Source organism: Heptranchias perlo, chromosome 36, assembly GCF_035084215.1.
Source record: "Heptranchias perlo isolate sHepPer1 chromosome 36, sHepPer1.hap1, whole genome shotgun sequence".
Taxonomy (NCBI): domain Eukaryota; kingdom Metazoa; phylum Chordata; class Chondrichthyes; order Hexanchiformes; family Hexanchidae; genus Heptranchias; species Heptranchias perlo.
In genome coordinates, this window is record NC_090360.1 from 2,785,996 (window position 1) to 2,812,969 (window position 26,974).

The window sequence follows — 26,974 nt, forward strand, 5'->3', positions numbered from 1 at the left end:
AACAGCAAGCTCCCACAAACAGCAATGGGATAAATGACCAGATCATCCGTTTTAGGTGTCAGTTGAGAGATAAATATTGGGCCAGGGCACCAAGGAGAACTCTCCTGCTCTTCTTAGAAATTGTGCCATGGGATCTTTTACATTCACCCGAGAGGACAGATGGGGCCTCGGTTTAATATCTCATCTGAAAGACGGCACCTTTGACAGTGCAGCACTCCCTCAGTACTGCACCAAAGTGTCAGCCTGGATTTTGTGCTCAAGCCTCATAGATTGGGACTTGAACCCACGACCTCTGACTCAGGAGCAAGAGTGCTACCCACTGAGCCAAGCTGACAGGGAAACTGCTTGAAGGGAGTGCAGGTCTGAGAATAAGTGCTACAGCATTGTAGCCCTGTCACCAACCCTTCAAGCACAGCTCACCACTGGGAGTGCAGGGTTGGCGAATGAATCCTATCAAGTAATAATGCCCCTGGTTGTGGTAACATTGGGATATGTCCCATGCCAGAGATTTGAGCACATAATCCAGGCTGACACTCCCAGTGCAGTACTGAGGGAGTGCTGCACTGTTGGAGGTGCCGTCTTTCAGATGATACGTTAAAATGAGGTCCCATCTGCCCTCTCAGGTGGATATAAAAGATCCCATGGCACTATGTGAAAAAGAGGAGGGGAGTTCTCCCCGGTGTCCTGGCCAATATCTATCCCTCAACCAACATCACTAAAAAAGAGATTATCTGGTCACTATCATATTGCTGTTTGTGGGATCTTGCTGTGCACAAATTGGCTGCTGCGTTTCCTACATTACAACAGTGACTACAGTTCAGAAATTCTTCATTGGCTGTAAACGACTTTGGGACGTCCTGAGGTCGGGATAGGCGCTATATAAATGCAGTTTTTCCTTCCTTCCTCATAACGCTGGTGCAGTGTGGTTTGAAATATTCCTGCACACCGTTAGTTCCCAATGTGGTGGGCGCTGCTTCAGCCGGTGTTTCCCACAGGGAAGGAAGGACAATCATCCCAGTCCGTGTGTCTGGAATGGGAATGTGTTTGACAAAGGCTGAGAGGCAGAAAATGTTCGAAAATTTATAAAATTCAATAAAACAGTGAACTTAACCCTTTAGGCACCGTGCTGTTGACTATACTCCACACCTCACCAATACAGTGGAGGGAGACAAATATATTCATATCATTTTCATCAAAATTAACACAAAGTAAAACAGGCTGCAGGAGATTGAGGAAATGAGCAGCACTGCACAATATAACGGGAGTTACACTGCCAGGATATAAACACTTCGAGTGGACAATCCCGGGATTTTGGAGTGGGGAAAAGAGGGGTCAGAGAAGGGGGGACTCACCCCTCCCATTTGCCCTCCTCCCACACTGGTTTTGTCGAAGACCGATGGTAAACTTCTGGGAATTAATTCAGAAGCAAATTGTAGAGTTTTGTTTGGGACGGTAATTAATTCAATGGCAGTAAATTTGCTCTATTCAGTTTTCGAAGTCTCATAAATATGACTCCAGGGACCGTGTCAGAGATTTGATAAAACACTGCGGTTTATTATTCACAGGTTTTAATAACAGAAACCACAGATTAGGGTTTTTAAAAAATGTTTTCTCCAACTGTTTAGAATCTCTGTTAGGGGATTTTCTGTCTTCTCATTTTTCATGCTTTAAATTACTATCTCTTTATTTTGGGTTTTAGTGTTTCTTTTTTTTCTTTATAAATCATTCCGGTTTCTCCTGACTGAAACCTTCATATTAGCGGCTGTGGAGTTAATCGCTTAGCAACTGACCTGACATTGCAAGAGGCACCGCCGGGTTGGCGAGCTGCAACATTTAGTATCTGGGACAGGCGCACGGCTTCCCTCACAAGATGATTTATATAAAAAAAACAACTGAAGGCATTGGTGGGCCGAGTCTCTCTCCCTTTTTGTGAATTGAGACGACCGAACTTTAGCTCTTAAAAACTCTCGAATGCCGATGAGGAGTCTTGTGACCAGCTCTCCAAAAGTGAGAGTTCCTCCCACTATAAAAGTAATGGAATTAGACATTACTTCATTTTATTAAAGCTCGCACCCCACTTTCCTGTAGTCCATTCTCCCGGTTTCTCCCTCTCAGTCGCATCTGTTCCGGCGAGGTCACCTCCCACACCAGTGCTTCCAATATTCGTTCACACTTTACAACCTTCCGGACTCAATATTGATTTCAATAACTTCAGATCATAATCACTGTTCCCATTTTTTCAGACAGCAAGTGCTGGTAATGGTTCTGCCAGTTATACAGGGCCTTGGTGAGACCACATCTGGAGTATTGTGTGCAGTTTTGGTCTCCTTACCTAAGAAAGGATATACTTGCCATAGAGGGAGTGCAGCGAAGGTTCACCAGACTGATTCCTGGGATGGCAGGACTGTCGAATGAGGAGAGATTGGGTCGACTCGGCCTGTATTCACTCGAGTTTAGAAGATTGAGAGGGGATCTCATTGAAACATATAAAATTCTGACAGGGCTGGACAGACTGGATGCAGGGAGGATGTTTCCCCTGGCTGGGGTTTCCAGAACGAGGGGTCACAGTCTCAGGATACGGGGTCGGACAATTAGGACTGAGATGAGGAGAAATTTCTTCACTTGGAGGGTGGTGAACCTGTGGAATTCTCTACCACAGGAGGCTGTGGAGGCCAAGTCACTGAATATATTTAAGAAGGAGCTAGATAGACACATCAAGGGGTATGGGGAGAGAGCGGGAATATGGTATTGAGCTAGAGGATCAGCCATGATCATATTGAATGGTGGAGCAGGCTCGAAGGGCCAAATGGCCTACTCCTGCTCCTATTTTCTATGTTTCTATGTTGCCATTTACAGCTCCTCTAGACCCATCTTTTGTTTCTTTATTTCTCCCATTCCCACCCTCCTTGCCGTGCATCATCATCCCTTTTATCATTTAATCACTCCTGCCCTCCACCCTATCACAGACCTTCCCTTTTGTTCTTGCCTCCCCTCCTTTCCCTGGCTCTGTACTTGCTTAAAAACTGTTAGATCTCTTAACATCTTCCATCTGATGAAAGGTCATCGACCTGAAATATTAACTCTGTTTCTCTCTCTCCAGAGATGCTGCCTGACCTGCTGAGTGTTTCCAGCATTTTATTTTACTACTCTGTCACTCTATCTCTTGAAGTTTCTGTTTCCTTTTCTCTCTCAATTTCAGTCATATGAACGTAAGAAATATGAGCAGGAGTAGGCCTCGAGCCTGCTCCGCCATTCAATCAGATCATGGCTGATCTTCGACCTCAACTCCACTTTCCCGCCCGATCCCCATATCCCTTGATTCCCTCAGAGTCCAAAAATCTATCGAGCTCAGTCTTCAATATATTCAATGACTCAGCATCCACAGCCCTCTGGGGTAAAGAATTCCAAATATTTACAACCATCTGAGTGAAGAAATCCCTCCTCATCTCAGTCTTAAATGTCCAACCCCTTATCCTGAGACTATGCCCCCTGGTTCTAGACTCTCCAGCCAGGGGAAAGAACCTCTCAGCATCTACCCTGTCAAGCCCCCTTCAGAATCTTATATGTTTCAATGAGATCACCTCTCACTCTTCTAAACTCCAGAGATTATAGGCCCATTCTACTCAATTCTCTTTCCTCATAGAACAACCCTCTCCGCACAGGAATCAATCTAGTGAACAGTTGAAGGCAATTTCTACAGCACTGTTGCAATGTAGGCCACAGCGCTACTGAGCAACAGCACAAACCAATGGCCTAGCTCAGAATAGAAATTTGAGTTTCAGATATAAGATCTACAGCAGTCAATCAATAAATTACAAGGGTGCATTAAAGCTTTTGAGAGGCAGCAATAAAAAAGTAACAGGTTTTGCAGGTATACTGTTCTTGCTGCATTTTGGAGAGGTGCTTGTTGTAGGAATCTGCTGGGTAACATCACCTTGGCATCTTTGCTCCACAAGTGGAGCCAGACCCACTGGACGTTGGGCATTTTATCAACCATCTCTTGCCCGGCATTTTGAATGAATTGTCTCAGGGGAGACCAGCCTTCAGTATCAGAGAAACCCTTCTCTGCCTCACTGCCTGAAGCAGCCCCTCAAACACACCATCTGGAAGTGGTATCTGGAACGTATGCCACCTAGAACCACCCATTGGATGGAAATAATGTGACGCTTTAATTCCCTTCCTTTTTGTCCAGGTCCTTTAAATGGCTGCTGCAGCCCTTTAAGTATCTGCAGCAGTGTTTTGAATTTCATGCCCAATGAGTGGGAGCTTCTACCAGTCGCCTGCTATGCAGATGGAAGATTATCATTAATATGCAATTAGTTGCAAATCACCCAAACTTTGCCACTGCTGTAAGCAGGAAATGATACGTCACTGGGAGTAACAAAGAAAGCCAGAGCATTGGTATAGTTAAAATTATTGTTTTTTAAAATCATCAGAGATTATCTATAAATTGTCTCTACAGGATTAAACCCATCTGATCCAGACTGACCATGTGTCTGGCCATGATTAATATTTTGAAATCCAGGAGCCCTGGTAAAACTGAAATCAGCCATGATTCAGTGGGGAACACTCTTGCCTCTGAGTCAGAAGGTCATGGGTTCAAGTCTCACTCCAGAGACATGAGCACATAATCTAGGCTGACACCCCCAGTTCAGTACTGAGGGAGTGCTGCACTGTCGGTAGGTGCCGTCTTTGGGATGAGAGGTGGGTGTAAAAGATCCCATGACCATTATTTGAAGAAGAGCAGGGGAGTTCTCCACAGTGTCCTGGCCAATATTTATCCCTCAACCAACACCCAAAAACAGATTATCTGGTCATTATCACGTTGCTGTTGTGGGAGTTTGCTGTGGGCAAATTGGCTGCCATGTTCCCTACATGATAACAGTAACTACACTTCAAAAGCACTTCATTGGCTGTAAAGTGCTTTGGGACATTGTGAAACACACGATATAAATGCAAGTCTTCCTTATAATGGTGCTGCAGAGTGACAGTGTACTGTGATATGAAGTGTTTCTCCACACACTGAGTTCCTATGTCATGAGCTGGCGTTTCCCAACAGAGAAGGAGGGAGAAACACCGCAGTTTATGTGTCTGGACCAGGAGTGGTGCTGACAAAGTCCTAGGAATGGCCGAGAGGTAGAAAATAGATATATAAATGCAAGTCTTTCTTTTTTTACAGAGGTCAGGGGGAAAGCTCTCCTGTGGCTGAATACCAAGTACAAAGGAAGATGGTAGTGATTGTTGGAGGCCAATCATCTCAGCCCCAGGACATCGCTGCAGGAGTTCCTCAGGGCAGTGTCCTAGGCCCAATTATCTTCAGCTGCTTCATCAATGACCTTCCCTCCATCATAAGGTCAGAAGTGGGGATGTTCACTGATGATTGCACAGTGTTCAGTTCCATTCGCAGTTACTCAGATAATGAAGCAGTCTGAGCCCGCATGCGGCAAGACCTGGACAACATCCAGGCTTGGGCTGATAAGTGGCAAGTAACATTCACGCCAGACAAGCGCCAGGCAATGACCATCTCCAACAAGAGAGAGTCTAACCTTATCCCCTTGACATTCAGTGGAATTACCATCACCGAATCCCCCACCGTCAACATCCTGGGGGACAATAATTGGTCGCATCCCGAGAATTAATAAAAGAACAGGTCTATTCTTGGAATACAGCAGTGTATCCCTGCTTTCAAACATATTAATGAGAAAAATGCTTCATTGGTCAGAAACTTGACTGGACCAGCCACATAAATGCTGTGGCTACGAGAGCAGGTCAGAGGCTGGGTATTCTGCAGCAAGTGACTCACCTGCTGACTCCCCAAAGCCTTTCCACCATCTACAAGGCACAAGTCAGGAGTGTGATGGAATACTCTCCACTTGCCTGGAGGAGTGCAGCTCCAACAACACTCAAGAAACTCGACACCGTCCAGGAAAAAGCAACCCACTTGATTGGCACCCCATCCACCACCCTAAACATTCACTCCCTTCACCACCGGCGCACTGTGGCTGCAGTGTGTACCATCCACAGGATGCACTGCAGCAACTCGCCAAGGCTTCTCCGACAGCACCTCCCAAACCCGCGACCTCTACCACCTAGAAGGACAAGGGCAGCAGGCACATGGGAACAACACCACCTGCACGTTCCCCTCCAAGTCACACACCATCCCGACTTGGAAATATATCGCCGTTCCTTCATCGTCGCTGGGTCAAAATCCTGGAACTCCCTTCCTAACAGCACTGTGGGAGAACCTTCACCACACGGACTGCAGCGGTTCAAGAAGGCGGCTCACCACCACCTTCTCAAGGGCAATAATTGGTCGCATCCCGAGAATGAATAAAAGAGCAGGTCTATTCTTGGAATACAGCAGTGTATCGCTGCTTTCAAACATATTAATGAGAAAAATGCTTCATGGACAATTATCACTTATAACATGTTTTGTACAAGAGGAGAACTGGTCGGGATCAGAAGTACCAAAATATTTTTTAAAATTCCACCTGTCACTTCCTACTGTTTCTTACTTCCATCAGAGTTCCTTAGGGAACAAAGGAAAGTTCAAACAAGCTCTCAGTATCTGGGGGATTCATTTTGTTTATTGGAAGTGTCAATCCTGAGGTTGATAACACTGTGTTAATATATTATTCTTTTTAGAATAAAATGAGATTGAGTCCCAATGATCCAAATACTGATGAAATTCATTCCTTCCTTTAATGATGAGGAAGAAGTCTGATGGGATTGTATTACTCAGTGAATTTTAGACATGTGAACATCCACAGCTAACTTTCACTCAGTTCTCCTCTCTGAATTTGCTCAGTTATTCTGAGATACTTTTCCACCTCTTAGTTAACCATAAAGAGAATGTTTAGCTGTTCCTGCCCCCAGAGACATTGCCTGTCAATTTGAACCTGTAGTAAACTAGTTATGTTAATTGTAGAAACAGGCAATATTCTGCTCACATTCCCGTTTTTTTAAAAATTAAAATAATCTGACCCCGAATGTGGGATTATGATGACCTCATAATGAAACCAATCCGGCTCTCACTCACCATTATAGCAAGGGAGGATTTGTTAACCAGCCACTAGTAAGTTTTAGTCTACTTACCCTTGCGTTTTGGTGGCTACAAGATATTAAAAGCTGGAAGTATGGGCCAAAATGAGATTACTCCTTTTGCCGTGGGAATTGGTAGCAGAAGGCATCATGAGGTAAAATAATGATTGGTCTTTGAGGACTGTGAGTGTGGTACTGAATAAATAGCATTGCTCCAATCACATGTGAATTATTCTCTATATGTCAATGAATCCCATCTCCCTACATCATTCCTTCAGCAATGAGTAAGAGTTTCCTCTGTGCATCATCCAAGAAGACAATTGAAGGGGACAACTGCACCAAGTGACAGGTGTCTCGTGAATTTGGCCCTGGACAAGAGGGAAACTTGGAAAAACTGCACAGTGGTATTAACACAGGTTTCTCACAGCCTAATGCAGGAATCTTCCAGTGGTGGGTCACAGTCCACCTCTGGATTGGGATGCTGTTACATTAAAACCACTGCATGTGCCTGGAGTCAAAGGTATGTCCGTTTATGTCATCAGAAACAGTTGCAATTGGGGAAATGGGAGGATAGAGGCAAGTGAGAAGTGGCACCAGGTCAGAGACTGAGCAGGAAAGTTCCCACTTTCCCTTTTGAAGAGCAATTACTCCCTGTGTAAATTGTAGTCCTGAGGAAACGAGTAATTAACTGAACAGTGCTACTTTATTTTGTTGCTTTAATCTCCTGCCACTTATATAACATTGGTCGGTCTTGACTTCGACACTTGGTAAGATTAATAAAACCACAAAATCTTCTAAATTGGGATGACAGGGAGATTATACATGACAGCCGAAGTGCTGAGTAGTAGCAAATCCCATTCACCTATCACCCTGTGCTCGCTGATCTATATCGGCTCCCGGTCTGGCAACACTTCCGTTTTAAAATTCTCATCCTTGTTTTCAAATCCCTCCATGGCCTCGCCCTCTCCCTATCTCTGTAACCTCCACCAGCCCTATAACCCTCCGAGATCTCTGTGCTTCTCCAAAGCTAGCCTCTCGTGCATCCTTGATTTTAATCGCTCTACCATTGGCGGCCGTGCCTCCAGCTGCTTAGACCCTAAGCTCTGGAATTCGTTCCCTAAACCTCTCCGTCTCTCTCTACCAGTCTCTCCTTTAAGACGCTCCTTAAAACCTACTTGTTTGATCAGGTTTTTGGTCACCTGTCCTAATACCTCCTTGGTATACCTCCTAATACCTCAGTGTCAAATTTTGTTTTAAAATCACTCCTGTGACGTGCCTTGGGACGTTTTACTACGTTAAAGGTGCTTTATAAATTCAAGTTGTTGTCATGTTTTTATTTGCATCATAAGAGAGTTTCTGCCTTTACATTGTAGTTTGGGTTGAAATTGCTCTGTTAATATAATCACAAGAAATTCCTGTGCTATTTTAACAAAGGGAAAAAATATAAGTTGCATTTATATAGCGCCTTTAAGGTATAAAAATTTACCTAAGGTACTTCACAGATGTATCATCAGACATAAATGACCACTGAGCCAAAGAAAGAGATTTTAGGAGGCATGACCAAAAGTTTGGTCAAAGAGATTAGTTTGCAGGAGGGTCTCAAAGGAGGAAAGGGAGCTGGAGAGGTAGAAAGGATTAGACAGAGAATTCCAGAGCAAAGAGCCTAGGTATCTGAAGGCTCGGCTGCCAAGAGTGGGGCGAAGGGAGATTGGGTGCAGAAAAGGCCAGAATCAGAGGAACACAGAGTTCTTAAGAGGGTTGTGGAGTTGGAGGAAATTACAGAGATGGGGAGAAGCGAGGCCATGGAAGAATTTAAACACAAGGGTGAGAATTTTAAATTGGAAGTGTTGAGGGACCAGGAGCCAATCAAGGTCAGCATGGATTGAGGTGATAGGTGAGCAGGACTTGGTGTGAGATAAGAAATGGACAGCAGAATTTTGTATGAGATGAAGTTTATGGAAGGAGGAGGATAAGAGGCCGGCCAGGATAGAATTGGAATAGTCGAGTCTGGTGGTGACAGAGGCATGGATGAGGGTTTCAGCAATAGAGGCAGGGGCAAAGATGGGCGATGTTACAAAGGTGGCAGTAATTGGTGGAGTCAGAAGCTCAGCTTGTGATTGAATTGAGCTCCAAGGTTGCAAATACTCTGGTTCAGCCAGGGAGGGGAATTGAATCAGAGGCAAGGAAACAGGGTTTTTGGCGGGGGCTGAAGACAATGGCTTTATTCTTCCCAATGTTTAACTGGAGTAAATTGTGGCCCATCCAAGACTAGATGTCAGGCAAGCAATCTGACAGCACGGAGGCAAGTGGAGGCGTCAAGAGAGGTGGTGGCGAGGTAGAGTTGGGTGTTGTCAACATATCTGATCTGATGTCTGCCGATGATGTCGCTAAGGGGCAGCATGTAGATGAGGAAGGAGAGGGAGACAAGGATAGATCTTAGGGGACTCCAGAGATAACTGTGTGAAGACCTCTGTCGAGAAGCCATTGCAAGAGATTTTCTGACTACGATTGGACAAGTAAGAGTTGAATCAAGTGAGGGCAGTCCCACGGAGCTGAACAATGGAGAAGAGGATTGGAGGAGGATGGTGTGGTTGACTGAATCAATGGTGCAGAGAGGTCGATGAGGATGAGGAGGGAGAATGCACCACAGTCACAATCTCAGAGGATTCACTTGTGACCTTACCTGGGGCCATTTCAGTGCTGTGGCAGGGATGGAAACCTGATTGGAGAGATTGAAACATGGAGTCATGGGAAAGGTGGGCAGGAATTTGGGCGATGACAACCTGTTCAAGGGCTTTGGAGAGGAAAGGGAAATTGGAAATGGGGCGGTAGTTTGCAAGGATTAAGGGGTCAAGGGTGAGCTTTGAGGAGGCAGATGATGATGGCTGTTTTGAATGAAACAGGACAGTACCTGAGGAGGGGGAACTGTTTACAACGTCAACTAGCACGGGGGCCAGGAAAGGAAGCTAGGTGGTCAGCAATTGAATAAGGGGACAGCTCAAGTGATGACACGCAGATTTGCTGCTGTCACTCAGTAAATGTGCAGCATGTGAGCTGGTTTAACGAATGCAGTGTCTCCTCTCGAATGTGAATCCCTTACACTGTGTCAAAGTTCCTCCTTGGCTCAGGATCCTCTGAGTAAATGATTGTTGTTAGTGTTCGTTTTATAATCCACATCTTTTTATTCTTCCAGCATCGTTTGCGTCTTCGAGAACGAGCAGGTGGAGCCTATTTAACGAACTTCCAAATGTTCTTATTGAATCAGTTGGGATTCATGGCGCATTTTCAGACAGTGTTTTGAAGACATGATCCTTTGCTCTGTGGTCATGTTCTCACAGCTCTCCAAGACATTGGCTATTAGTAAAGTATTATTAAATATTTTGGTTTTTACCCATATCATTCCATTCATTCCAGTCACTATCTGCAAATCTTCGAGATATAGAATAGAATCAAAGAATGATACAGCACTGTAGGAGGCCATTCGGCCCATTGCGCCTGTGCCGGATATTAGAAAGAGCTGTACAATTAGTCCCACTCCCCTGCTCCTTTCCCATAGCCATGTAAATGTTTCCTTTTCAAGTATATATAATTCTCCTTTGAAAGTTACTATGGAATCTGCTCGATTTCACAGTTTGGAGAAAGTGACTTGAGTGCAATACTCAGTGGGGTGTTGATGTTATTATATATTCCGGCCATAGAATTTCCTAATAATTGGTCATTTTCTTCTCTACAATTTTTTGGACAGAACCCCACAAAATCATCACATAACGAATGACAGGGAACACGCACTTTACATGGAATATGCTGAGAGTTAACTAGCGTTTAAGAACATGATAGGTACAGTATCACTGGGTGACTTCAACTTAAATCCAAGGATCAGGTGACAGTTACAAACCATGGTTGTTTCTGCCTCCTGCTTTATGTTCTCCACCAGTCCCCTCTGATTTAATGATTTCCTTGTATGATTCTCATGGATCCACTAGTCTTTGCAATTACATGGAGAATTAGTTCCTGGTAATTAACTGCAAACTTATTCTCCAAATTATTTATTCTTCAATCATTCAACGTAAAGTAAACTGGGCCCATACTCTCTGGAGTTTAGAAGAATGAGAGGTGATCTCATTCAACCATAGAAGATTATGAGGGGGCTTGTTAGGATAGATGCTGATTGTTTCCCCTGGCTAGAGAGTCTAGAACTAGGGGACATAATCGCAGGATACGGGCTCGGCCATTCAAGACTGAGATAAGGAGGAATTTCTTCACGCCCAGAGACCTGTGAATCTTTGGAATTCTCTACCCCAGATATTCAAGGCTGAGATCGATAGAGTTTTGGACTCTAAGAGAATCAAGGGTTATGGGAATCGGGCGGGAAAGTGGAGTTGAGGTTGAAGATCAGCCATGATCTTATTGAATGACGGAGCAGGCTCGAGGGGCAGCATGGCCTACTCCTGCTCCTATTTCTTATGTAAACAGCATTGGATATCGAAGACAAGAGGAGCATTAACCTATAGGGCACCCACCCATTCAAAATACCGGACCCAAAAGTTTATCGTTAATATTTAAAAGATAACAGATTTCTTGGAATGATTTCCAGGTTTAGGGCTCAAACCCCACTCTTGTAGTACCAAAACTAGGGGCCATAAATATAAGGTAGTGACTAATAAATCCAATCGGGAATTCAGGAGAAACTATGTGGAGCATGAACACTGTCATTGACCAGTTGGGCTCAATGGCCTGTTTCTGCGCAGTAAATTCTGCTTAATTCGATGATGTGCAATGAACCCCTTCAGTGAGTTACAACTTGTTATTCCATTCCCTCCAATCCCTCGACACATCGCGGCGGAAAGGCAGAGATTGTCACAGAGACAGTTTTGAGTGAGTGAAGGTTGCACAGACTCCCGGCTTCAGTCTGATCCCTGTGTTGTTCCAACATGTTTTGGATCTCGGGACTGCTGCTTTGTGCGTGGGATGCGAGCGGCACTACGATTTATGACATTGTACACTTCCTGATGGAGGTCGGTAGTTTGCAATGTGAAGAGTTTTATTGTACAACACCTGTACAGCAGCAAGACGCGGAACCTGCAACCGACTGCCCGGCTGTCTGACTGCGGATTAACATTGAAAATATCCGTGCAGAAACATGAATCGAGCTTTGAGAAAACTCTGAGATTAAATATTTTATGGCGCATTTACTCTTTCAGTTCAAGGATTTCCCCAGCAGGTTTTGAATCTTCGAACTTTCTATGACGGAAAATCATTCAAAGATTCTGTTCCTGCTGTTGTAAACAATGAATGTCACAACTTACAAAACGTTTTAGTTACAAAACTGACAGATCAATCGCCCGAAATGCAACTTTGTTCCAGTACATGGCGCAACTGTTCGCTCACGAGATGTTACTTTAGAACATTAAAAATACAGAGAAACTGACATTTAACCAGGTAGCCAAACTATTTCTACACAACATAATATACACATCAAACGAACATTGTCTCAACAAACACTTGCTGTTTCAGGTCGCGATATATCTGGCACATTGTAAATATCAGAACTGTAAAAAAATAAAGATTCAGGCTTTTGGGCATAAATGCAACGAGATGAGGCATCTTTCGATCGATATTTCTGCTCATATATCCATTGAAAAGAGACCACGATTATAAGTTCATAAAATGCTATTACAGTAGATAGTCAAAATCTTTCCCCAAAGGTAGGGGAGTCTATAACGAGGGGGCATAAATTTAAGGTGAGAGGGGAGAGATACAAAAGGGTCCAGAGGGGCAATTTTTTCGCTCAAAGGATGGTGAGTGTCTGGAACGAGCTGCCAGAGGCAGTAGTAGAGGCGGGTACAATTTTGTCTTTTAAAAAGCATTTGGACAGTTACATGGGTAAGATGGGTATAGAGGGATATGGGCCAAGTGCAGGCAATTGGGACTAGCTTAGTGGTATAAACTGGGCGACATGGACATGTTGGGCCGAAGGGCCTGTTTCCATGTTGTAACTTCTATGATTCTATGATTCTAGATGCCTTTATCCAATACTCTGCAACATGAATATAAAATAAAGCAAGGGTGTGTTTGCAATTTATCCCGATCACAGTTTATAAATTGATCGCTCCCCTAATGCACAAACAATAATGGGCTGGTATAAAGATTACCAGAAACTTGTAGTCACAAGGAGAAGAAAGCAAAGCGATCTGACGAAAGAGTTTCCCCCATTAAACAAAGGGCCCCAGAGAAGGCGGTGGGATTTCAATCTGCCTCAAACAATTTACCAATTCCTGCCCTGTGCTGCCCAGTGAACCTGTTTGGGGGTCCTGCACCCAAACTCTGAGACCCCCTCCCTGCTGTATTCACAGAACGAGTCCTAATCCGTACTGCCCATGATTTATCTGGAGATTTTGTGTCTAATGGAATAGATTCCTCCGGTCGTTGGGTTTAATACAGCATCAAGTCAAAGAGAGCAGATCCAGACTTTAAACAGCAAAAGCCCCTGACTTTGGGTAACTGAGTCTGTCGCAGACTTAAGAACTGATAGGAAAACCGTGAACCGTTTTGTGAATTATGATTTGATTCTGCAGGTAACCCGTCCCGTGTCCCGTTTGTAAAACATCCTGTAGATTTTGAAAATACCACTCAAAGCACACGAGAAATTCTCGGATATTTTATAATGTTTCGATTCTGCGGGATCAGAAGATAGTTGTTTGTTTGATAATGCCGATCATTGGGTTTTAATGTCATTATATTGTTTAAGTTTTGAATTTCCAATAGCAAATCATCGTAATAAATACCACGCTCAAATTTCCCGCAAAATAGAGAAAATTCCGGCGCAAGTTCCATTTGACCATAGAATCTATAAACTCCAACTCCAACACCCATTCCGTGTCTTTATTTACAAATCTATTGACCCTGAAAATTAAAATGAGTGCTGTTTTGGGGGTTAGGTTGCACAAATTATATTTTATTTATAAATGTTAAAGTCACTCCTACGTAAATATATGTTGGTTAATGCTCACGCTTCGAGTTCACCGGGAGGGAGAGCCTTCTGGTGCACACTGGAGAACCAGAATTCAGCACACTGCTGAAGACTGAGCCTTACTGTGGATACTCGCCAACGCGACAAGAGAATCCGGGCAAGATATATCGGTGGGGCATTGTCAGAATTGCCCAATTTGCACATTTCATTCAAAAATGTTTGTTTGCTTTGGCTGCTTGTCTCGGTGCGTCTCTTTCGGAGACAAAACCCCACAGAAAAGGCGCATATGCGGATCTTGCGTCGAGCATATGGGCCCATTTGTACCTTGAGTAATATTTTGTGTAATTGCGTGTATTTTGCAACAATGTGCATCTGTTTAAGGCGACACTAAATGTATGAAATACAGCGATGTCCGCAAGATAATAAGGCGCCGGGTCTAAAGGGGGGGTCTGGCGCGATTCTAGACTCAGGTATTATATTATCTGAAGGTAAGAATGGGCAGCTGCTCCATTTGAAGGGTATTCATATATTCGCTAAACATATGTCGCTACAAATCACTGTATCTTCCTAATAATGTACACATTTGTTTGGAACGAGCAGCGCGCCTGAGACAAGCTATCTCCGGGAACAGGTGTCGCGTGGCGTGCGTAATTCACCTTGTTTTGTGTGTGTCAGATCTGACAATCTGTGCATTCCTTACAAAAGGAGGGTTTTTTTTGCTAAAAGATGTAACAAATGACCCTTTTCCCACGTTAAACAAAAATTTCTTCTTTGCCTCTCCAATTTTTTTGCTGAACTGTATGCTCCCCAACACCACCAGGCAGCTGTTAGCCTCTCCTACCTATCCAAAGGCCACAATAACGCATCCATTTTTAACACAACACACACACACAAAAGCCTTTTCATTGCTTATTCAGGTTGTTGGGGAAGGGGTGTTAATGTTATCTAAAGTACTCGGCGCTACAAACTGTGACATTTGTCCTCGTTGTGCCCTTTTCACGTTATTGCAAAACCCTTCCCATTACATCAATTGGCAAACTAAATATGGAATCGAGAAATCATCTGGACACCATATGGTTTCAATAAAAAAGACAAATAGGGCAGGGAGATAGGAATTGCAGTTTGCCTGTTATAAAAAGCATTAAATAATCCAATGTAAACTAAATATCACCGGCTCTGAATAGGCCATTAAATACCAAATCTATATATGGGCTATCCAAGCAGGTGTAAGTTTAAACCCATTACTTTTTTCCTTGATTTTATCAGGTTTGTATGGAATATTGTGCTTGTTATGTTAAGTGAGAGTAAACACAGGCGAGCAGTTGCTGTGGGAATGGTGGAGTTATCAGAAAGTGTTAGTCTGAAGGTGATTTAACAATAAACTTGCCTTGTACCAGAGCAGGTGATACCTGCCCTAAGCGCCGTGATTAATGCATCCCAAAACACTACACTTTACAATCTCTTGTAATTATTTATTAAACGAAATCTATTTATTATTATTTTAGCAAACAGTAGTACCAGGTGGGGCTTTATTTTCGCCTTTAGCTTTTGTTTGAAGGACGTTTGGAGTGGGCAATCTGAGCTTCGAAACTCGCTTACCAGATTTTTTTCCTGCCTATTCGTTGTGTTAAAAACTGTCAGACTGCTATTCAGTAAATAATGCAGGAAGCAAAGGGGGGAGGGGGGAGTTCACATTTAGGTGAACAATAAAAAATGCTAAGCTTTAGAAAATTTGCGACGGACTAGCTTTTAATCGCTGACCCAAAGCAGCATGAGCTGCGTCTTTAAACCTCATCCTTTCCCCTTTGAATCGTGCGCCCTTGGTGACGCATGCGCTGCCCGTCTCTGGGCCCAGAGTGGAGACGGATCCGGGTTCAGTGGTTGGGACTGGGCTGGTTTGTGATTCTTCATTCGTTTTTACACCGGTTACGGACTTTCTGTTTCGGTCTCTAATCCCCATGTGAGAGAGAACCCCGGGTTTTAAATGCTCATCCAACCACTGCAAGCCTTCGCTTATCCAAAATGCAACTTTAGCCCTTCGTTTGTGTTGAGGTGTTGCATGCACCTGTCTGTAACTCTGTCCCGGAACCCTCGGCTCTTCCAAACAATCAGCGACTATTTCAAATGCACAAATCGTCACCTAAAAAAATAAAATAAATGCCATTTGCAAAGTCCCCCGGTTCTAACAAGTGCAGACGCGCAATAATTCCTGTATCCTGGTCACACTGCGCGTCTGCGCTGATCCTTTGATATTTAATCGGGTCGGCGCCTTTTTTTGAATAAAAGTGCAATTGCATGTCAGTTTCATCCGTTTTCTATGAAGCAAAATTTGCTTTCAGAAGAAGTCCCTCCGGTTGATTAAACTGTTCTTGTTTAAATGCCGAGGCTCACCAGTGCTGGAATTTGCAATTTAAAGGGAATTTGCAAACATTTGCACTTGTTGCATTTTAGTGACCTAATTCAAAAAGGCGCTAGTTGCTTGCGTCAAGGTTTAAATGTTTAATTGTATATAATTTCGCTTTTTTTTGTGTGTGCATGCAAACTGACTGCAGACAGAAATGATTGGTTGTGACCCCGCTGTTGTTGCTGGGGATCTTTTTTTTTTGCTGTTGTGGAAAGCAGTGGCTGGCGTGTGATGGTTCAGAATGAGTCACTGACCCTCCTTTTGTTCTGCAGCCCCGGGGAGTAATGAGGCTGAAAGGAGGGAGAGTGCGGGGCTCGCGTGGCCCCCTCGCCGTGCGCCTCGCGCCTCATTAATTCAGGGCACGTTCCCGGCGCGCGCTGCCCGCCCCCTTCCCCCCGGGGACCCCGCCAGCCGCACACACGCCTCGTTAAAAAAAAAGGTGCCTCTTATTCAATGCATGCAACCCCCCTCCCCCCCTCTCTCCCCACCCCACCCCCCACATGCTTGCATTCCACCCCATCCCATGCACCCCACCCCCCCCCCCCCCCGCCTCAGTCCCACCGGAGTCCATGCATTGTCCCGCACGCTATATAAATCCACCCCTCCGCAGTCGTGTGCCAGACACGCAGCATCACCAGACCCCACTTCACAGCTCGGCTGATCCCAGAGGCCCCGGGACAAGGACAGGCGCGTGCCGCCACCCGGGACACCCTCCGCCCGCAGACAAGCTCCCCTCCCCTCCCCAGTCACCTTCCACTCACTCCTGCACCACTGCCCAGGTGGGTCCCGACTGCTGGCTTTGCAATATTCCGTATTTGCTGTAATTTTGTTGCAATATTCCGCATTTGCTGTAATTCTGTTGCAATATTCCGCATTTGCTGTAATTCTGTTCCAAAATTCCGTATTTGCTGTAATTTTGTTACAATATTCCGTATTTGCTGTAATTTTGTTGCAATATTCCGTATTTGCCTCAAGTGTGCTGCATTCTGCCTTTTTTGAAAGTTAAACGCTGGGATGTGGTACTTTATTGCACTTTGTATTTGCACCTAATCCTAACTTATTGCAAAACAATGCATTTTGCTTTAACGCCACGTTTCTTGGTCTCGGCTTTTTGCATTAATAATTTCCCATTTGTGATTGTTTTGCATGCGTTTATTGTGGAGAAGATGAAGTGGATTCAGGCTCTGCGCTTGTTGTGTGCACGGTCGCGGTGCTAACACTTGTTCTCCTCTCTCCCTCTCTCAGGATGCCGCCTAAAACCGACTGCTCGCCCGTGTCGTTCAGCAGTGAGGGGGAGCAATACTTCACTCTCTCCGAGGATGAAAGCGCCTCCTTCGATTCCCGCAGGCTGCTCCTGTCGCCGGACAGCGCCCCGACCCCCGACCACCCGACCCACCGTTTCGACTCCGGGGAGGAAGCGGGCGGATTGCGCTCCCGAAAGGCCGCCGAGCCCAAGAAGCGGAAGGCGAGGAGCCGCCCGAGGGTCAAGACCGAAGCCACGGCGACCAAGCAGAGGAAGAACCGGAGAACGAAGGCGAACGACCGGGAGCGGAACCGCATGCACAACCTGAACGATGCGCTGGATGCCCTGCGGGGAGTGCTGCCCACATTCCCGGACGATGCCAAGTTGACCAAGATCGAGACCCTGCGCTTTGCCCACAATTACATCTGGGCATTAACGGAAACTCTGAGGATGGCGGATCAGGGGCGCCCGGACACCGAGGAAGGCGGCAAGGGGCGCCTGTACGGGTCGGACAGCCCCCTGAGCCTCTCCTCCTCCTCGGACTGGGATTCCTCGCACTCCCCGGACTCCCTGAGCTCCCAGCACTCGGCCGACGAGATCTTCCTCTCCCTGCAGCCGAAGCGCATCAGCGTCCTGCACAGTCCGCCCTTCACTGGCTTTGTCTGACTTTAACCGGGCTGATTTTCCCGGTAGTTTCTGCACCGTGTGTGTGTGTGTTTGCTGCACCGATTGTAGAAAGAGTATTTTTATAATCTCCCCTCCCCTTCTAGCGCCGGTGCTCCCTCTTCAATCTTTGCCTTATTGCTCCGGAGCATCTGGACTCCCTAATATTGCACTTTTTTTGATGCTGTAAAAACGAAGTTGATTTTAGATTGTGTGTAAGTGTGTTGAGGAGAGGACCGTGCAAAGAACAAAAAAAAACCATCTCTCCCATCGGAACTAGATTAGAAAAACCCGATTGTGAAATCTGGAGGCTGTTCCTGATGTCCATGATCAGGAACCGAGGGATTTTCTGCCGAATGTCTGGGCACAGAAACGGCACCAAACATTTGCCTTTTCCACAAACACTAAAAAAAAAATCGCGCTTTTATCTCCGGCTAATTTTTGTAATTCGAAATGGTAAATTATATCGCGTGCATTTTTATATTTATTGATAAAAAAATTCCTACTAAATATATATTTTGTATATAAGAGATTATTCGATCGCGAGTTGAATGATTGTACAAACACGGCCTGCTATTGGCAGTAATTTTTTTTACGTTGTAATAAAAAGATTTACTTTATTCTGAGCCGTTTGCAGTTCCCTCCCTGATAGAGAATCGGGTCCCGGAGGATATAAAACACAGCAAACTTTGCCCGTGATTAACACCCACCAAATACTGAAATACACAAACCAATTCACCATCGCTTTGAACAGTGATTTTTACAACGTGTCATCGTGCAAGAAATGTGTTAAGTATAAATCCAGAGTTGTGTGTGCGCATTGCGATATCGCCAGCGGATGGCGGTATATGGCGATAGTGCAGAGTGTGGTTTGAGGGTCACACATACAGGGGGCACTAACAGAGCGAATTGGGCGGAATGAAAGAGTGAGGAGGAATTTATAACTCCTGGAAATATGGAATCGAGGAGCTCCGCACACGGTTTTAATTGGATTGAGTGAATATTCGAGGAAGGCATAAGATTGATGCATTTAAGGGGAAGCGAGATAAGGGGGGAAGGAATAGAAGGATATGCTGACAGGGTGAGGTGAAGAGGGGTGGGAGGAGGATCATGTGAAGCATAAACAAAGGCACAGGCCAGTCTGGCCGAAGGGCCTGTTTTTGTGCTGTAAATTCTATGTAAACTGCCCTCCCCCCGAATTTCTTGCGCTTTGCTGGTCCGTGTCCGAAGCGGAGTCGGTGCCACTTTCGGTAAATTGCGGGTCACATGGTCAGCAAACCCGAACCACACACGTTAACAGCTACACCTCACCCTGGGCTGCAGGAGGGGGAGAGGTGGGGTCGTTACTCACGGGGGGGTTGGGGGAATAACCCTACAAGTGAGGGTGAGATTTCCCAATCCATACACAGATCACATACATATTTAACACTATTTAATAATCCATCCCTGAGCGAGTTACACAAATTCCCCAGAACTCCCAGAACACACAAACTAACACAATTTTTGGTCTAACATCATTGAAAGGTTCAGAAACAACTTCTGAATTTGAGCCGCGAAGATACGTTGGGATAAGAGGATGAAAGGGTTTTTCTCCAAACCCAGCTCCTGTGAAAGGTTCCCGATATTTGATTTTAAAAAAAAAAGTTATAAGGGAAAAGGGGGAGCTGGCCGGCGCGGCTCCTGAGTGAAAGTTCACGTTAGACTGAGATGCTCAGTTAGAGGAGGCTCCTTAACCCATTCCCTGTGGAACAAAGGCGGTTCTGAGGAGGAAGCTGATTGTAATGTTAACTTCATTCAAACTGCTGAATTCAGGGGCGAAGGGGAATCAGTCATTTCATAATAAGTTGATTTTCTAATATATGCGCTCAATGACCGACTGGAGCGGGGCTAAAGAATGAAGCGCAGACCAACCAAGTCTGGAGGACTTGCTGAGATCCAGTGTGTTTGAAGTTTAATTTTTGGCCCGGATAGGTGGAGGTTTACTGGAGTCACTGCTTTAGAGCGGAATGTTGTCAAATCTCATTTTAACGGAACAAAAATATTCTGATGTTTCCAGGGTTATAGCAATATATTTACAAATAAAATGGATCATGGGGAGTGATCGGAGGTGCAGGGTTGGCCGCATCTACTTGGTAAAACTCTGAGCTGGACCTGGAGAGACTTACACACATATATTCAAATAAAGTTCAGGGGAGGTTTAACCAAGGCAGAAACGGTGCAGTCCTAGCGTTAGCAGGAGTCTAACTTCAGTCTACACAGAGATCCCTCTTTACAAATGTGCGTGTGAGAGGAGAGATAGAAAGAAAGAGATAAATGGAGAGAAATAGCGAGAGTGAGAGAAAAATAGAGCGATCGAAAGAAAGATTAATAGTGAGAAAAGAGAGAATAGCGAGAGATCGAGAAACAGAGAGAGAGGCGGATGCCGTTGCACATGTGGGGAATACGGGCTGCTCTTATTCCGATCACTCACTGGGGAATGAGCCGAGGGGCCGCGGTCACGCTGGGACCTCTCGGGGCCCCTGGTTACAGGAATCGCTTCTGGAGTTATGCGTAATTACCACACAGCGCGAGTAGAGTCGGAATATTCTCAAACTCTGCTCATTTGACGAGAATAGATTCAATTATAACTCAACCAAATGCGCATCGTGGTCTCATCACTTTTGCTCATTTGATTCGCTCCTCCGGCCCGTTTTCGCCGTTAATTAATAATTTAAGGTCCGTTAACAGACTGAACGGCGCAGTCAGTGATCCCGCCGGACTGTGAACATCCACTTTAAACACGACTCGTTGAGTTTTTTAAACTAATTTTTACAGTCTTGTTGGAAATGAAAACCAAGCAAATGAATCCACGAACAAACAGAGAAAGAGCGCGTGCCTCCGTTGTAATCCACGCAAACTGGATCAATATCCTGGAATCCCCAACCTAACCCATCGTAGGAGTCCCTTCATCACTTGGCTGCACCGCTTCACCGAGAGGACCCACCGCTCCCTCAGTGTAACTGGGGATGGGTCTCAGCCGGTGTAATCCACCTGCCCACAATACACCGACCAGCGTTTCAAGGTACTTTTTAACAAACCCAAGATACAAAAAAAAAATTCAATCAGTAAAGTGTGTTTGGGAAGTAATGTGGACAAATATTTTCAAATTAGTTAGTGTCTACCTCTGTAACCTCCTCCAGCCCTACAACCCTCCGAGATCTCTGCCCTCCTCCAATTCTGGCCTCCTGCGTGTCCCTGATTTTAATCGCTCCACCATTGGCGGCCCTGCCTTCAGCTGCCTATGTGGTAAGCTCTGGAACTCCCTGCCAAAACCTCTCTCCCTCTGTCTCCTCCTTTAAGACACTCCTAAAACCTACCTCTTTGACCAAGCTTTTGGCTGGGGGAGGGGTGGGGTTATGGTGGGATAGAGCTCCGTGTCACGTGTACATGTAGAGGTTGACCCTGTGATGTTGCCAAGGGGCAACATGTAGATGAGGAAGAAAAAGGTGACAAGGATAGATCTTGGGGATTGTGGAAGTGGTGAAGGAGCAGGAAGAGAAGCCATTGCTGGAGATACTTTGGCTACGATTGGACAGGTAAGAGAAAAGAGAGAAAGGTACTTCCTTTCATCACAATTTTTGGCCAGGCTTTTGTGTCAACATTTCCCATTGTCAATTTTTATGGCAACGTTTCCCGTGCATTTTTGATATGTCAACTGTCACAGTGTAGTTGCAGGTCCTGCTCAATAGGTGGCTCTGTGGAGTGAGTTTCTGAAGTCTCTTCCAATAGGTTTACCATCCTGTGTATATAAATAAACTTACATTCATCAACTGATGGGCAAAACCAGGGACAATTTACTAACACACACACGGAGATTCCAGTGGAATTGTCCAGAGTGAGAGCAGTACTAAAGTATGAAGCCAGAAGTGTGACAACCAACTTGTTTTGCTTACAAGAAGTGCAAATTATACCCAAGATTTGTAATAATATTATTTATATATAGGTGTGTGTGTTATAAAACCAAGTAATAATGAGCTGCTGAAACACGTGCTAGCTACATTTCAAACAGATGCATTTTTGAACATATACTATGACCATATTGGAATGATTTAAAGAGTGAAGGATGAGGAAAGATTGGTAGAAATTCTTCAAAAATATGACATCTCCACACAGTGCCCTGGAGTTATACACTATGTGGTTTCCATAAATAGGATACTTTTCAATGAACATTTCGTGCATTTATTTTCAACATAAAACGTCTTTACACTGCACTGGGGTTAGGGTTAGTTTCTGTGAAGCTTATCGATCATTTGTGGAAGATTTGATCAGGCTCTATTAAAATGCGAGATCTTTCTTTAAAAATACACTGGGGACAGTTTTGAGAGTAGAAAGGAAGCATCGAGAAGTGTGAGGTTAAATATTGTCAGTCGCACTGTTCTCGTTTTAAGAATTTCAAACGTATCTGGAAACTTTCGTTTCGATGATTCGACGAATTTGTTTCAAACTTACATTTTTTGTAATTCACACGCCTGCAAATAGGAATCTCACCAGGAACCTCTTTACTTGTCCCAAACTTAATTTAAAATAACTCACGCAAGCTGCAGTGATACTGAGCCTCTCTCGCTGTTCCTGGGCTCCTGCTTCAGTGAACTCAGACTTTAAAGGACTTTGCTTTAGGAAGACACAGAGCAGCTCATTGCCTGCAGACTCCTGCGGTGTTAACTCGCACATATCAACAAGACAAAATGTGACTCAAATAACTTCCTCATATCACTACAGTAATCGTTACATCCCAGGGTTCTACAAGCACAGATGTAGCAAGATCAGGGTCTTAGAAACATGTCTCTAGTCCATTAAATTAATAAAACTGCCCAAAATAATAACTAAATTAATCAGCCTATCCGTTGGACACACAGTGAGTTTCACTGCACCCAGAATAGTCCAGATTCGCTCTGTTTACACAAAGGGTTAAACAACACCTGATTTTATAAGTCACTTTTTCCAACCGCGATTGGGGAAATACATTCATTTTCAAGAAACCCTATATTTATTTTTGCAATTGTAAACAATTTTACAACACCAAGTTCAGCAATTTTATTTTAAATTCACTGCATTCACCTGACGAAGGAGGAAGCCTCCGAAAGCTTGTGAATTTAAAATAAAATTGCTGGACTATAACTTGGTGTTGTAAAATTGTTTACAATTGTCAACCCCAGTCCATCACCGGCATCTCCACATTATTTTTGCAAGGTGAGGATTCGTATCTCAAGTCTGTAGAACAAAGAAAACTGAATAAAACCGTCGCACTGACGGGAGGGAGAGCGAGAGATTAACTCAGAAATATGAAAAAAATGGGATTGGATCAGAACAAAACTTAAAAAAAAATTAAATTCGTTTGTAAAACAATGATTCGTTTTTGCCTTTGTCTGAATTCGTCGTGTGTGTAGCTTTGAAGCGGATGATAAATCGAGGAATATCAGTCTGCTCTGGACCCTATCGATGCAAAACACTGTTACGGGGAAAGTGTTAATTTATATTGATGTAGGAAGTGTCGGGATATTTTCCAATTTGTGCTTTGGAGAAATGATAATTACTCAAACTGCACGGGGTGGCAATGTTTGAGAGTGGGATTTCTCACATAAACCTAGAAAAAAAAGTGCCAATCAGAATTATGGACAGTTTGAAGGAGTTAGGCAGACAGATCATTCCCTGTGGGCCAGAGATATTGAATTAGAGCGCCCGTCACCCTGGCATTAAACATCAAGAAAGTTCGATCCAAGGGGAAAGTGGTAGATCGAAGATTCTCCGCGGCCGAGGTGACTAAAGGAGATCTGGGCTGAATTGCCAGGGACAGTAATCTCCCACAAGGACAATTCTTCATTGTGATCGGGGCCGAGATAAATGCGCAGGGCTTGAGAGGCGTTGCGGGCAAGTGCCCAGGAAAGAGGCGGAATGAAGAGGCTCACACTGCCGGCGAGCCGGGCCACCCAATGTCAGCACTGTCTTTTACATTCGCCTGAAGAGGTACTGGAGGGCTGATGGTGGGTCAGCACAAGTAAGAAGTAACCCGAGGAAAGGAGAAGGTGCAGAAGGGTGAAAATGGAAAATAATTGGATAGATGCTTATCAACAACAACAACTTGCATTTATATAGCGCCTTTAATATAATAAAATGTCCCAAGGCGCTTCACAGGAGTGTAATCAGACAAAATTTGACAGCGAGCCACATAAGGAGATATTAGGACAGGTGACCAAAAGCTTGGTCAAAGAGATAGGTTTTAAGAAGCGTCTTAAAGGGGGAGAGAGAGGTAGAGAGATGAGATTCCGGAAGTGGAGACTGCACAAGAGACCAGAATTGGAGGAACGTAGATTTCTGGGAGGATCTACAGTGGTTTTGAATTACCATGACTTTTACAGAGTCTTTTATACTTCAAATACTTATTAAACATCTTCTGACTCTAATCTGATGAAGCGCCTCATGTGTTTTAACTTTTGCAGACTAATAACGCTCCTGTGATGGTAGTGTGTGGTGTCTGAGTGTGAGGGGGTCCTCACACAGGGGTCTGCAGTTAGGTATCTGCAGAAATGTTAAAAGTTAAAGGCTGAAAGGTTGCCATGGTTATCTTTAATATATGGCCATTGGATAATTGGGTCCCTAACGCCCCCTTTTCATTCCCATTTGGCCCATTAATACTGTGGGTCTCTTTATATCCTCTCGGTGAAAACTGACAACTGCTTTTTTTTTGCAGGCAACGGGGTCAGTGCATTAAAACCAGAGATTATGGATCGGAGTTCATTAAAAGATCCACATTAAATACCATGAACACAGGCAGTCGCAATCTGATAATCCACATACCACTGTGAATGTACAGACAATGGACATTGCAATCATATCTAAAAATAAATACTCTGATTTCTTGATTATTGTACAAGTGGAAGAGGGTTAGTTGCGTAAAGAACATCATCTCAATGGTCTTGGAAATACCTCCCTGCCCCTCTCGCATGGACGAGATTGAAAAGTGCCTTTGGTAGCTGTAGGAAATGCAAAGAGGTCCTGCTAGGCTTTTAAGGATGCAGCAATTATGCAGTTCCCTTCAAGCATAAAGATCACTTTCATTCGTTTGTATTTTCTATGCAATCGACCCGACCATTGCAAGTGTGCGTGTCACCACTCCCCCAGTGTCACTCCCACTGTTCCTCATGCGGAATCGATGCTGTGACAATGGGATGGGGCAAGAATCCACTTTCAATTTCGCTGCTGATGTCTGATTAGTAAAAGTTACTGTTTCCTCCATGATATATTGTACATAGTGAATCGCAAATATATATATAAAAAAAAGTCAGAATGGCCTATATCCCATGATGTCCTGTTCTATCATGCAGGTTCTAAGGTCACTATTTTACTGAAGAGAATTATAACAGATTTTACATCATTGACACTCTTTGGAAAAGTCTCAGAGTTAAAATGTGAATCACCCGCGATGTCTGTTTCCCAGGGAGCACAATAAAATAGAAGGCAATATTTCAGTTTCCAGTGACTACTCTTCAAAAATACCTCATTGGCTGTAAAGCGTTTGGGATATTCTGAGGTCATGAATGTAAATATAAATGTAAGTTCTTTCCTTCTCGGACTTAGGAAAAATATTGGACGACTGTACGTTTCAATTGCCCCATGCGTCTTCTGACCCTATCCCTAAGACTCTGATCCCCTCTCTTCCCACTTTCCTCCAATTGTCCTTCCAAACTCCAAGCCACGCCCCACCCCTTTTATTGCTTGATCTCTGTCAGGGTTTCTCCTTCCTCCATTAAACTGAAATATGAACCTGAACCCCATTTGTCTGTTCAGGTGGATAACATAAATCTCATGGCACTACTCGAGGGGGAGCAGGGGATTGTCCCAGTGTTCTGTCCAACATTTCTCCCTCACCAACACTACCAAAAATAGATTCACTGCGATTCATCTCATTGCGCTTTGTGGGATCTTGCTGTGCACAAAATGGCTGCCACAATCGCCTCCATAACAACAGTCATTTCACTCCAAAGTAATTCATTGTGAAATTTTTTCTGAGAGATGCGATAAGGCATTGTCTAAATACGACTATATTTTCACATTTAATAATTCACAGTGTCACGCTGTCTAACTTCTCCAAGATAACTTCAATAGTGAGCTTATCAACACAATATTTTAGCAAAAATATTCAAAGAAATCTATAAAATAAGAAAATCATGGTAAGGCTCAGCAGATCTTTTTTAAATAGCTGTACTGATGGTGTGACATCCTAAACTATAAAACACCAAAAAACAGTAAAATAAAGAGAAAAAATGCAGGAAATCTGAAATAAAAACAAACTGCTGGAAATAGGCAGCCTGTCTGTCAACATCTGTAAAGAGAAAAGACAGGGTTTTATGTTTCAGGCATGTGTCCCTTCATCAGAACCAAGGAAAAGTCTCACAGCAGAAACAGCTTAATCTGACTTTTCTCTTTACACATGCTGACTGACCTGCTGTCTACTTCCAGTATTTTCCAAAAAACTGGATTTCATAACAAGTCCACATAGATATATGGCTTAGTCGAATTTTGATCTGTTAACGTGTTTCCAATAGATGTAATAGTGGGATTTCTTCATCCACCTTCCTTATTTATCACTTTATTTGGTCATAAGTACTCAGTGTTA

At 44.2% G+C, this 26,974-nt stretch overlaps 1 protein-coding gene across 1 annotated transcript; it reads left to right on the plus strand.

The window, feature by feature from the left end:
* The first annotated feature begins 17,661 nt into the window (after positions 1-17,661).
* LOC137303912 (neurogenin-3-like) lies at positions 17,662-18,324 on the plus strand. Its single transcript, XM_067972325.1, has one exon. The coding sequence runs from the start codon at positions 17,662-17,664 to the stop codon at positions 18,322-18,324; it is 663 nt and encodes a 220-aa protein (XP_067828426.1).
* Positions 18,325-26,974: the final 8,650 nt, after the last annotated feature.

Bases quoted from the DNA above. Each gene is read 5' to 3' on its own strand.
- LOC137303912 (XM_067972325.1), top strand. From the start codon at position 17,662: ATGCCGCCTAAAACCGACTGCTCGCCCGTGTCGTTCAGCAGTGAGGGG.